Source organism: Chinchilla lanigera, unplaced genomic scaffold (assembly GCF_000276665.1).
Source record: "Chinchilla lanigera isolate Chin_1 unplaced genomic scaffold, ChiLan1.0 scaffold00044, whole genome shotgun sequence".
Classification (NCBI taxonomy): Eukaryota; Metazoa; Chordata; class Mammalia; order Rodentia; family Chinchillidae; genus Chinchilla; species Chinchilla lanigera.
Window position 1 is genome coordinate 10,489,031 of NW_004955445.1, and position 13,548 is coordinate 10,502,578.

Sequence of the window (13,548 nt, forward strand, 5' to 3'; positions counted from 1 at the left end):
TGCTGCTGAGCTAAATCCCCAGCCCTGAATCCTACTCTTGAGGAGTCCCACCTGCACCATCCTACCAAAGCCCCAAAGGTTTCTCATTTAGCCTTGAGGCGCCCACCATTGACAAATGTGTTTGACCCTGAATTTCCTCGACCCCTTTACATGTTCACAGAGCATTTGTTAGCACTAGAGCTGCAGAATACAGATCAGGACAGTTTAGTGACTTGTCCAGTGAATGTCACACAGCTTATTGGCGCCAGGGATGGTATTAGATTTCATGAATCCTATGCAGATGTTTTTAAAGTAAGTCCAACAGCAACCAGATTTGGAGATTTTGAACTCAGGTCCCTGGCTACAAGTCTTCTGTGAACTTTTAGTCTGTTACATCCTCGAGTCCCATGACTCCACGCTGGTGGGGGGTTTTGAGCTTTGGTATTAACACTTTTTGGTGTCTGGAATTTCTACTGCACAGGGCCCCCACCGTTTCTAAGTTCCCCTGTGACACGGAGGGCGACAGAGGGGAGCTGATACTGATGCAGATGACCAGCCCTCCTTAATTAGTATTTCTCCTCCTCTGACTGCCACCACTTACTGAAACTGACTGCTCAGGGAACAGAAGCAAATTTGGGAAGAACGTGGCCCATCACAGCTGAACCTAGGATGAGAACACTTGTAGCGCACTTAGCCTGTGCCATGAGCTGCTCTAGATACTTCACATACATTAATGCATTTCATTATGACAGCACCCCATGAGCTCGGCACTACCAGCAACCCCGTCTTACAGGAGTGACAGGGAGGTACTGACGTGTAACTTAGTGCAAAGTCACACGGCTGGTATTGCAGAACTGGGGTGTGAACTCAGCCTGACTTTAGCGTTCCCATTTGTAATGACTCTGAACCACCACATTATAGGAGTAGTAGAAATAACAAAGACAAAGCTCAACCTCTAAAGCCCTTAACCAGTGTGACCAAGCCACTCCACTTAGTACCCCAACAACCCTACGAAGTCATCTCTCTTGCTAAAAGGCCAGTGTCACCGGTGAGGAAACTGAGGCACTGAGGAGCCCCCAGTGTGTGGACTGGTCCCCTTGTCAGGCTTTGTGTGTGGGGACCACAGCCCAGGTCTAGAGCTCTTCGCACCTCTGGTACCAGTGGTTCTGATTATACATTCTAGAGATGTTTTTTCTTTTTAATCTTGTGGTGCTTTCTGTGAATAGCAGTGTTTTATCAGGGGAAGCCAAAAAGAAACAAAAAAAACCAAACCCATAAGAAACACATTTTAGCTATAAAAACCTTGGTGTGAACTTGAAAAAAAAAACAAACAAAAAAACCCCAAAACCAAAAACAACCACAGAAAGGCTGAACTCGTGCTGTGGACTTTGTCTTTTCTGTGCTCTGCATGTTGGGTGGAAGGGCAGGGTGATCCAAGTCTGTATAGATCTCAAAACAGGGCCTCAGAGGGCAATGCATCTGCAGAAGGTTCTGGAAGCTTGTGAGATTAGCTAGCAAGCCTAAGGGAGGTGTCCAGTTTATCTCATTCTGGCCACTTTGTGGCAGTACCTCAATCAACCCATTTGTAAAATAAAGGGGTAGGTTCCATTTATGTTCTTTTAGCATGTATGGAATAATGATTTTAATTATTAGAGAGGAAAAGGATTCACCCCAGCTTCTGACTGGGGACTAGGAAGTCTTCATCCTCAGCCTAGCTCAGCCTGGGTCAGGCTCTTCCTCTTCCTCTTCCTTCTCTACAAAGCTAGGTCCCACCAACATCTTCCCTCCGAGACGCTTGGAGTTGTTCGAGAGTTTATTTCTCCTCTGGAACAACTCAGAGGGGAAAAAAAAAAGCTAATAGAAAGCACATGGGCATGGTGTGTGAGCGCCTGTGTTTGTGTTTGAAAAGGAGGAGTAGGTTAGGCTTGCAAAATGCCTGGCCTGTCTCAAGAGCAGTTCACGGCCATTAACATCAGGCAGTTAATGGGACAAAGCCCAGCTGCCGCTGAGCTTTCTTGCATTCGGGCCTTGAGAACAATGAGGAAATAATGTGGAAATAGAGCACGAGGGGTTTCTGATTTGTGAGAGGCTGGTGGGGGCTGGGGTGGAGGTGGGGTCCTACATCAGGGTCACTCCTGAGAATCACCCTCTAGCTGGATCTACGGGAGTGTGGAAGGGCAGGGCGGGGTGAGGGCTCCCAGCCTGGGCTCTGGAGGGCCACTGCCTGGCTTCCATCCCATGCCGCTGCCAAGGCCGTGTGACCTGGGACAAGTTCCTCGCCCTGTAAGACAAGGGTGACAACAGGACCTGGCACAGGGCTTAGGCCAGCACCTGGAGTCCAGAAGCACCCCGGAAATGTCGGCACTCAGAGGAGGAGACACAGGGCCTGGGGTTCTGCAAACGGGAGTGTGAATCCCAGTCCTGAATATTTACTGACTCTGAGATCCTGGGCAAATCAGTTGTGTTCTCTGAGCCCCGCTTTCACTCGCTGGAAAGCTGGGTTAGTGGTGCTTACCTCACACGGTTGCTGAAAGGACTGGAGAAGAAATCACACTACCATGCATATCCGGGTCTCAGGAGGGCTCCTCCTTCACTTTCCAACTGCATCTCCCCTCACTCACTACACTCCACACTCAAGAGTCCTTGTTCTGCTTCTGTTCCTACCCCAGGGCCTCTGCTGCTGCGGTTCTCTCTCCTGCACTGCAGGCTCCAGCTCCTCACGTGGCTGCCTCCTCTTCACTACTCAGATCCCTTCCCCCCTGGGTGATGCTGACCCCACGCCTCCTCTGATCTTCATGACCCATCAGGATTCCTTGATTTTGTTCCTCACTGGCTTTTTCAAAATCTGTCATTACCTATGTATTTGTTAATTGATTATTATCTCCTTCTCTCCTTGAGGGAACTGGCTCTGCTGACTGTTATGCGCCTGCTGCCTAAAAGGGTACCAGGCACAAAGCTGGTGCTTGCTAAGGCAAGATGAATGAGGGAGTGGAGGAAGGGAGCCGGCCACGCCTGCACCACCGCAGTCATTTAATACACAGCCGGGAGGAGTTGGGGTGGGGGAGGGCGCAATTGTTCCACCTCTGCAGCGGTGGGAGCCCGGAGGCAGCACGTGGAGTTTCTATTGGAAGAGCTGAAAGAACTGGCTTGAGCCTGGGCCAAAGGCAAGTCTAGGTCTTTACTGTTGGGACTGGCACCACCATTTACTCCATCCCTAAAGATGTGCCAGTGCAGCTTTCACCTTCCAGTAGGACTCAGAGACACTGAGGTGACAGGAAGCGTAAGAGGCTGGAAATATCACGATCAAGACATGGGCTTTGGGGTGAGGCGGGGGGGTCGGGATTCCACCACACTCCCGAGAGACCTGACCCAGGCCCCTGGGACAGAAGCTAAACTTGTCCCGACACTGGGCAAATCAGTCATTTTCCCCACGCCTTGGTTTGCTCTTCTGTGAAATACAAATAACAACAGTGCCAGCGGGCAGACTGTACAAGAGGACCAGAGACACACCCTGGCGCTTGTGAGCAGTAGGACGGGGTTAGCCAAGACGTCCCCTGGAAACCCTGGCACGGGCTTGTTCAGGACGTTCTCCCAAGAGCTGGTGTGCATGAGCATCACCCTTTCTCTACACCCCCAGCGTCATCTGTCCTTAGTCAAAGATTAAGTAGGAATGAATGACAGCACTTTCCAGTCATTTCTTCCAAGAAAACTGCAGTCACCCATGAGCCCGCCGCCTTGTTATTACCTTTTCATTCTTGCATTTTACTTTTCAGACCCTTGATGGCCATTTCTCTCAATTTGCATGGAGGGGAAAATACCTCAAGCTACTGCCACCAGCCCTTTGATCCGTGTATTTACTCCAAAGGCTCCCGAGGGGATTGGAGCCGAGAAGGGCCCACTGGCTGATGAAATTTGGGAAGCAGGCGCAGGGGAACACGGCGAGCCAGTTCCTTAGCACAGCCGGGGCAGGGGCTGCATGCTGGAATCCTTTCCTCCCTTTCTCAGGATGCCCTTCCAGGGTACCTGGAATATACTCTTTCCCTACATGCCCGTTACCCACTCCATGGCACTCCTCTGCGTCTCTTCAGCGGCCTTGCTTGTGCCATCACACTTAAGACAGAAGCCGAAACCTAACCCTCACCCTAACCCTCCAGCAGCCGTCTCTCTCTGGGTCTGCCCCTCCGCGGTGCCCTCTCACAGGTACATCGCAGCCTTTCTCACCGTGCAGCTTTGGCACTGGTGGCTCCCCCTGCCTGGAACGCTCTTCCTCAGGTCTGAGCCTGGCTGGCTCCGCCTCACCCTGTGGGTCTCTTCAAAGAACCTTCCCTGCTGCCTCAATCTGAAGTTACACACCCCACGTCTGAACAGCTCATCACTCTCAACCCAAATGCCATCTTTAGCTGCTTCATTAGACTCACCTCCTTCCAAAATCACCCTGTTCATCTGTTGACTCTTACCATCAATCTCTCCCTGCTGTCACTGGAACCGCCATGAGGGTAGGTCGCCTGTATATTTTATCTACTATTGTAACTCCACTGTGTGAGACAGAGCCCGGCACATAGTAGGTGCTCAGAAAATCGGCTAAGCCAGTGAATCAGTGAACACGACATCCAATTCAGGAGGTGCCTTAGAGCTGGGCAGGGCCGCAGCACCAAACTGACCGTGCATCTGGTAGGTGTACGGGCTCTGTCCAGTGGGCGAGGTGCTGAAGCTCGAGCCGTAGCTGAGGAATCCGCTCTGGCTGGGGGAATGGTTCAAGCTGTCTTCCGTCTTGATGCCTTGGAAAGAGGAAAAAGAAGCACCAATAAAACATCATTAGGATGCTTCCGCGTCACCCCCTGAAGAGCTCCTGAGTCACGACAGGGCATGAGGTTAGCAGCTTCCAAACCAGGAAATGCTTGAGAGCGGAAGTTAGTCTACAGACGTCCTTTGCTTACCCTGCACCTTTATTTGAAAGGAAAATCTGAATTAGTTGCTTTTTAAAAAAAAAATGTTAAGATTTCACTAAAAGTTATGGACTTACAGCTTTTCTTGACAACGGGATAGTCCAGAAACACCACGTTTGTGTCCCCCTGTGACCACAGGCTGCCTTCCGGGTTCCCCGGTTTGTGTTTCCCGTGTCAGTCACGGATTCCACACTGCCTCTGTGATGCTGAGTCTGGGGCTGCTGTGCTATTTTCCTTACAGCGGTAAATTTTTGAAAATTGTGAGTTACAAAATTTTAACATTCTAGGACACTATGAAAAGTGGAAAGGGCAAGGTAGGTCGAGGCGGGCCTCACTCTGTGTGGGCAGGCAGCTTCACGCCACCTGCCTAGCTCCGTGGGTGTGTGAGTCTGTAGCACCCTGCTCCACTGAGTAGCACCATGTATAGCTTGAATAAAGGTCCTTTGGGGTTTGGGGTGAAGGTGCTAAGTTCACCATCCTTCCTTTGCAAAGATGATGCCATGTCACGGTAAGATACCTGCTCTACTCATCTCAGGGTGAGGAGGCTGCTACTTATCCAAAAACTTCGTATCCACAGTCATAAATCTGCCTTCCGCCCAGCCCAACTATGGTGTGCTCATACAATGCACAGGTACAAAATTCCACAAGCAACTGGGTAGGAAACAGACTGTCTTGAGGGAGAGAGTCTGATCCAGCATTTTTTACATGGTAGAAAATTCAAATAGTACACAGATATAAAGAAAAGTGTACCTATCCATCTCTGAGCCCGAATCCAGCTTTTCTTTCCATAGGCACCATCACCTGCTTCTTGTGCTCACCTGCACACAGGTTCCATGCATATAAAGGCTTATGTATATGTATATGTCTACATATTATTTCCTCTTTTAAAAATAAATGGGAGTAGTCTATAAATGCTGTTCTGCAATTTCCTCTTTTTACTTTCATTTCTTCATAATATGGGATAATGATAATTCTCGATCAGACTATGAAGTTTTTTCTTATTTTACATTTATAGCTGCATCGTATTTCATATATAAAATATGCATATGTAGAGATACAAATTACCTATGTGTATATACTTGTATATAAAACCTATTTGCTGTAGCTTAGTTTATAGTCATTATATTCACATTGTTGCATTCATGGACAAGTACATTTTCCAGGTAAATGTCCAGTAGTTAGATGGAATTGGTAAGTCTAAGAGCAAGAGAATCTTAAATTTTCATGGATGTTGCTGTTATGGTTTGTGTCTGGATGTCCCCCCAAACTCGTATGCAGTCATGGGACGGGCTTCTAGAGTTTGTGATTGATTCATGGTCCAGTGTTGGAATTATGGATGTGAGTGCTACACCTGCCCTGGGGCAGACAGTTTGCATACAATGTCAGGGAGGGAAAGAGGCTGCTTGTCTCCGCTCCTCCCTTGTGCTCTTGTTGCTTTGGCAGTCTTCTGCTGCCATGAATGTTTGCCATCTGCCATGTGTCACTCTGCCTTGGAGCCAGCCAAGTATGGACTGAAACCTCCACACACTGTAAGCTAAATAAACCTTTCCTTCCTTAATGTTGGGCTTGGGCATTTTGTCTCAGCAATGAGAGAAAAGTAACCAAGACAGTTGCTAAGTGGTGTTTCAATTAGTGCCCACTCCTCCATACTCTGTATTAAATCATTGGTTATCTTTGTCTGTCTCTTAAGTATAAAACAGTATCTTGCTGCTGCTTAGCTTTTTTTTCCTTTTGCAGTACTGGAGATTGAGCCCAGGGAGTGCTGAGGTTCAGCTTCAGGCTTTCTTTCTTTTTTTTTTTTTTTCTGTTTTGAAATAGGGTATCACTAAGTTGCCCAGGCTGGCCTCGAACTTACGATACTTTTGCATCAGCATTTAAGTGGTTAGGATAACAGGCATGTGCCACCATACCTAGCTGTTTAAATTTCATTTCCTTACGGAGCATTTTCTAGTTCTGGGGGTAATTTTGTAACTGCGGTTTCTCTTCTCCTCCACCAATCACTGCCATAAAATGCGAGATGGATTTTGAGACAGACATGGGCTGGAGTGTTTCGCTGGCTTGCTCAGTGACCTGGGACATTTCCCCTGCAAGCCCAGCTTGGATGTCTCCTTCCTTATGAAATGCAGGGTAGTTGAGAAATTAAAGGAAGAGAAAAGCATGAACAGAAACAGCTCTGAACAAGGCACTTGAAAACACACACATCCTTTTCATTCTTATGGCAAATCCATGACACAAACAATGTTATTTTCCTTGTTTTAAAGACATAGAATGTGAGGCTCAGAAAGCCAGTTCACTGGACTGGGTTCTTGCAGCTGGCAGACAGATGTGAAGTCAAGGGTCCTAATCCTGATGCCTCTGAGCAGCGGGTGTGAAAGGGTGCAAGACTTCGGTAACAGTAATGATGACAGCCACAGGCACCTTCTTCTTTTGCTCTGTGTCCTGGGAATGGTCAACGATGCACCGGGTGCAGTGTTTCCCTGTGCGTCTGGAGCAAATCTGAATTCCTGTGATGCCATCCAAGGCCCTACGGGGGCACTGCCCAACTTTCCAAGACTGTCTTCTCTGCACTCCCCTGATCTCCCTTCACTCAAGCCATGTGCTCAGCCTCTCATTAATTTTAGTGGCTGGAAAGAAAGCCAGTTTGGAATATCACTGTATATTCAGCCAATCTCCTGACGATAAGCTCTGGGTTGATACTACAGTTCAAAACAGGATGACGTACCTCCTCCAGACATATTAGAGAATCTCAGTTGGGTATGAGCAACATAATTCCTGCATCAAGGGTATGTTCATTTCTCAAATACAGACAAACTGCAAGAATATCTTTGGACTCAGGGCCTTTGCACATACCATCCCCTCTGCCTGGAATGCACATTCCCTCTTCATTATCAGGCTAATGCTTTTGTACTGTTTCTCAGCCTAAAGTTGCCCCAGAAAGACCTGCTGCCTCCACGGCACTCAACTCTTTTCCTTCGTGCCACTTGTCACAGCCTGTTTGTCTGACACTGGTTTCCTTCTCAGGCTGAGAGCTGCAGGAGGGCAGGGGCTGCATCTGTTTGGTCCTCTGCAACATTCCTACACATAGTTCACTGGCAGGTTGTAGGTGCCCCCCAAATATCTGATGAATAAATAAATATGAAAGACAATAAATAAAGTTTTTCACCTCTCCTTTTGTTTTTGGAAGAGGTTGGACCATAAAATTCTAGCCTAGGAGAAAGGGAATAGAAGATGATTGGGAAAGGGGGACATGAAGGACTTTGCCTATAAGTCAGTGTGGCCAGACTGTGCTCCACGGACCTGTAACAAGTTTATGATGGGGAAGGACGACACTGAGACAAAAGTATTTGGAAAGTCTTGTAGCAACCTGATGGAGCTGTAATGTCTATGGCCATCTCTGGACCTATATTTTGTACGCATTTGAAATTCATTTTATTTTGTTTCACTAAAGTATCAGCCCATGATGGAATGAAAATTAAAAAGCAAAAACCAACAGCCTGTCTTTCATAGCAGATGAGAATCACTGGTCCTAGTGATTGAGTTCAAAGGCAACCTAACAGCTTGATGTGTGGGACCACACTGGTCACAGAAGACCTCCAACTCCCCCAGAATTTCTGATGAACCTCTTCACAAAATGACAACCGGGTGCTGTGGTTTGTGTCTGGATGTTCCCCCAAAGCCTCATATGGTCATTGGGGGCCAGGGTTTTTGGGGTGGCTGAATCTAGAGTTTGTGACTGATTCATGCTCTAATGCTGGGTTTTAGGATGCGAGTGTATACCCACCCTAGGGCGGGTAGCCTGCATACAATATGAGAGACAGAAAGCAGCTTGTGCTCCCCATCTCTCTTGTTGCTTTTGGTGTCTTCTGCTGCCACAAATGGTTGCCCCTCTGCCATTCCACCCTGCCTTAGAGCCAGCGTGAGCTAAATAAACCTTCCCCCTTTAACCTTGGGTGTTGGGTATTTTGTCTCAGCAATGAGAAAAGTAACTAAGGATGGGGCTTCCATCAGATGCTCGGTGCCTCTGGCTTTGGCTCATGGGATCACTGAAGTGACAGTTTGCATCTATTTTAGCCAATAGCAGTGACCCATCAGACATTAATCAATTAATTAATTAATTCATGTCCTACCAACAACAGGCCAAAGACCCAGATTCTTGGCAGTGGAGACATGGCACTGCTTGGAGCTCACATTCTGATAGGAGGAGACGGACCACAGAAAATAAATGAATGATGTGGAACAGTCTCCCCTCCTCCCTCTGCTGCACCTGCCTGCTTGGCTTTTCTGTGTCCCAGGACTAGACATTGCAGGTACTTTTGAAAGAAAACAACTCCACCTAAAATCTGTTTGCTGGCCTGAAGCAATAATGACCAAGACATATGCAATTAAAACAAATGCATAACATAAAATTCCTTTAAAGTCAATTTGTGTACACACCCCCAGCAATCCAGAGACCACTGTACAGGTAACAGCCACAAATGATCCGTCCGCCCCGCCTCCAGTTCTCCCCTCCCACAGCATCACCAAGCTCTTTGCTTCTTACAGTCTCACTCTCTTTCTGTGTCTTCACAGGTGCTGGTAATTTCATGCAATCAAGCTACAGGCAAACAGAGGGAAGAAGGAGGAAGGCCTGCGCCCCACCCCTTGGAACTATCTGGAAGCAAAATCCTGCCTTTGCGTAGCTTTTCTGAACAGCAGGCAGGTGTGAAAGGATTCTAAGGTAGATGGGGAAAGTCCAGGTGTGTCTGGAGTACTGATTTCTGGTCCATGGATTTCTACCTCCAGCATTAGATGCTAATAGCTCAGAGTTCTGTTCGGGCAGATCTCCACTTCACTCAGAAGTTCAGATATGCACAGAAATACCTATGCTGTGGAAACAGCTTCGGTGCCCATCAATAAACAGATGACTGGTTAAAGAAAATGTGGTATATATACACAATGAAGTATTACTCAGCCATCAAGAAGAAAGAAATCCTTTCATTTGTAGTGAAGAAGCTGGAACTGGGAGACATGATGCTAAGTGAAATAAGGAAAATACCCCATGTTTTCTCTCATATGTGAAAGCCAAAAAAGGTTGGCCAGAATGTAGAATAGTGATCTCTAGAAGTGAGGATAGCAAATAAAGGGTGGCTGGGGTTGCCCAATGCACACTGTATACAATATTGAAATATCACATGGAACTCCATTAATATGTGCAATTAATAGATGCTAATAAAAATAAAATAGAAAAACATATGCATCGTGGTAGGGTGAAAGCTACGGCTGGAATATTTTGCAGCTTCTCTCATCAAGGCCAGGTTTCCCCCCACACCCCTAGAGGCTGGGCTGGCCTGTGCCTTGCCAGGACTGGTGGAAGCGGCTGAGGGACTGAGGCTCCGGAGAGCGGGCCCGGGAGCTCTGAGCTTCTACCTTCGCTGTCCTGGAGAGCGGGCCCATTGGCTGTGAGAAGCTCAGGCTGCTGCCGAGGGGCCAGGCTCAGCTAACCTGCCAGCCGCACACAGCTGCACGAGAGAGATGAGGCAGCCTGCCGGAGGCCCACTCAGCCAAGCCACAGCCCCAGAAAAAACAAGAAATCAGTGTTGCTTGTTACACACTACAGACAAGGGCTGTCCGGAAACAGCAGTTACGTGTGCTCCAGGACCCAGAAATTCCACTCTTAGGTTTTTGACCTGAGCATCCTGTGTAAGGGGAAACAAAACTCCCAGATCCTAAGCGACCACCTGCGAGAAAAGGGGTAAGTGAATTATGCTGCAGTCAACTAAGGGACTACTATGCAATAGTGAGAATGAATGAAGTGTCGCTACACGTATGAGTAGTCACAAATATCTCTGGCACAGTGTGGGGTGGAGAAAGCAAATTGCAAAAGAATGCCTACTAAAAGATATAATGCATATGTATAAAGTGTAAAGCACGTCTAAAATACCTACATCCGGCATCAGCAAACTACCATCTAGAGGCGAATGTGATCTGCTGCCTGTTTTCAGAAGCAAAGATTTACTGAAACAGGACACACAGTCATATGCAGCACAGCTCAGCACTTGAGAGGCTAGAGAGACAGATACATTAGCTATCTGGTTCTATACCGACCGGTTTGCTAGCTCCCATTCCATGCGAAGCGCAGGGGGATGATGAACCTCAAATTCAGAGGGGAAATATCTTGGAGAGTACCTCCCTTTTTTAAGTTGGGTGGCCAGTTTGTGGGTATTTGTAGTATTACTCTTTATCTTTTCCAGATGTCTTAAATATTGCATAATGAATTGAGAAAAAGAATACTCAGTACTCCTGACGCCCCTGTCTCCGTTTGCTCAATTATATTTCCCTGCAGCTATTTAAACAACTGTGAGTAGTGCGATTTGCTAAGGAGCAACGAAAAAACTTCTTGACAAGATTCGGCAAGGTTGGTCCGGACAATAAGCAAACACTGCTTGCTTGGGCACGGGCATGTGCAGAGCGACGCAGCTTTTCATCCCCCCTGTTAGTATTCAGTGACATGGCCATTCTGGGTGTGTATGGCTGCCCACTGCCGCCCACATGGCTGTCATTCACTGAGCACTTCCTGTGGGCGGGGCCTTTTATGTAGATCAGGGCTCCCAGCCAGATCTACTCCCTGCCTGTTTATGTAAATAAAGTTTTATTGGGACACATTGCCTGGCTGTTTTTATAACATAAAGGCAGAGCTCAGTAGCTATGATGGAGACAATACGGCTCCCAAGCTGGAAACTAGTTACTATGTGGAGCTTTACAGAAAAGGCCAGACAATCTCTGACATAGGTGACTTTATTTAATCCACACAGTAAGCAGGAAGCCAGATTTAGGATTACTTGCATTGTATGAGTGAGGAAACTGAGAGCCAGGAGGTGAGGTCACTGGCCCAGGTTCCCATCTCTAGCACCAGGGCTCCAGACCATGCGCTCTTGTCGCCTACCCGGTATCGTCTGGAAAGAGACTCTTTGAAAGCAACCGAGACAGTAAAATAACTTTGAACCAAATTAATTTCCATCTGATGCCATGTTTTGTCTGGGAACAGGGCTCGTTTTCTCCTTTATGTGAAAAATAATACGGCTGCATTGTTCTTGGCTGTCAGCCAGGCGGGGCAACTTCGTGTGATTGTGTCACAAGTCTTCCAGCGTAGGAGGGAGAGAGAGCAGACGAGATGCCCACACCTGTTGGCCCAGGCCTGTCACAGGTAATCCCCCAGGATTTAGGGAACGCATGTCTGGGCCGTGGGACTCACTGGGTGGGGGCTCCTTAACCCCGGGGCCGGGCTGCCTGGGTTTAATCCTGCCTCTGCCACCAGCCAGCTGGGTGACCTTGGGTGAGCTATTCGCCCTCTCTGAGCCTGTTTCTTCAGCCTTCAAGGGAGGATAATGCTGCGACCTTCCTTGTAGGGTTGAGGTGGGGATTAGAGGAGTTAATGGACATAAAGCGAAGTGAGTGACAAGAAGTCGATGACGGTGACGGTTGTTAATGCCCGACCTGATGCGCCAACAGGACCTGTCACTCCTGCCTCCGGAAGGCTCTTGACTCTTTCTGCCTGGTCGGTTCCCTGCCACAGCCTTGCCCAGGCTCCCATGATCCCTTCCGGGCTTTCTCAGTTTGCCTACCGGCCCCTCTTGCCCGCTCCATGTTGCCCTCCCCACCACAGTGTCCACCACATGTAGTCCCTGCATCGTAGCAGCCACTCTGCTCACCAGCTTGCCAACGGCTTCTGTCCCCCTTGGAATAAACCCCAAGCCTTTCGGGGGCCTCTGAGGCTCTGCCCACCTGGCCCGCATGTATTGCCTCGTGCCCCCGCCATGGCTGCTCCTCAACTGGATGCTGCACCAGGAGGCTGAACTGGCCCTGGAACCTAAGTTAAATCATTCTTATTCTCTTTTCTCTCAGGAGCTTCTTGCCTTCCTCTATACCATGCGTCACGGTTTGAAATATAAAAATTTAAGTTTGCTTAATGTTTCCCTCCCTCAAGGCCAAGGTTTGCAAGGCGGAATGTGTTCCTGAGCCAGGCAGAGTCCAAGGCAGTAACACGGGCTGGGTGGGGACTGTGACCAAGGAGGCTTAGCGGGAATAATTCTTTCTCAGGGCCACACACTCTAGATACCAAACTGTGGCCTGCCTGATCCCCTGTTTAAAGACAATGGAAGCGTGAGTTGTTAGGTAAACATTTGCCCTTTTTTTGTTTGTTTATTCATTTTTGGTTTTGTTTTTCTTCTGGTACCGGGAATCGAACTCACGACCTTGCGCTTGCCAGGTAGGTGCTGTGCCACTGAGCTAAATCCCCAGCCCCTCATTTGCCATTTTAAAAAAACATTTGCCATTTTGAAACTGGCAATTACCTGCAATTTTTAAAAAGCCAAGTATATTTAAGAGACTAAAAAAAAAAATAGCCAAAGATCACATCACCCCCCCCCCCCGTGTCTTTAGCCTCGGCCTAGACTCTAAGCACCATGGAGATAGGGGCCGTCTTGGTACCTGGGCCACTGTACACACAGGACCAGTGCTGGATGAGTGAATGAACAGATGATGAAGGAATGAGAGGGCAGAGGTGGGGTGGAAGGAAAGGAAAAGGAACATCAGGTTCAGTCTCCATGGTGAAGCTATACCCGTCAGTTTGGGAGAAGAGATGATC

General features: G+C 48.1%; 1 protein-coding gene across 1 annotated transcript in view; it reads right to left on the minus strand.

Moving 5' to 3' along the window:
- The window catches only part of Eya2 (EYA transcriptional coactivator and phosphatase 2), a 151,378-nt gene that overhangs the window by 120,162 nt on the left and 17,668 nt on the right, over window positions 1-13,548 (minus strand). The window contains exon 4 of the mRNA XM_013518289.1: window positions 4,641-4,757. Coding sequence (XP_013373743.1) covers window positions 4,641-4,757 — 117 coding nt within the window. The remainder of the gene's footprint in view (window positions 1-4,640; window positions 4,758-13,548) is intronic.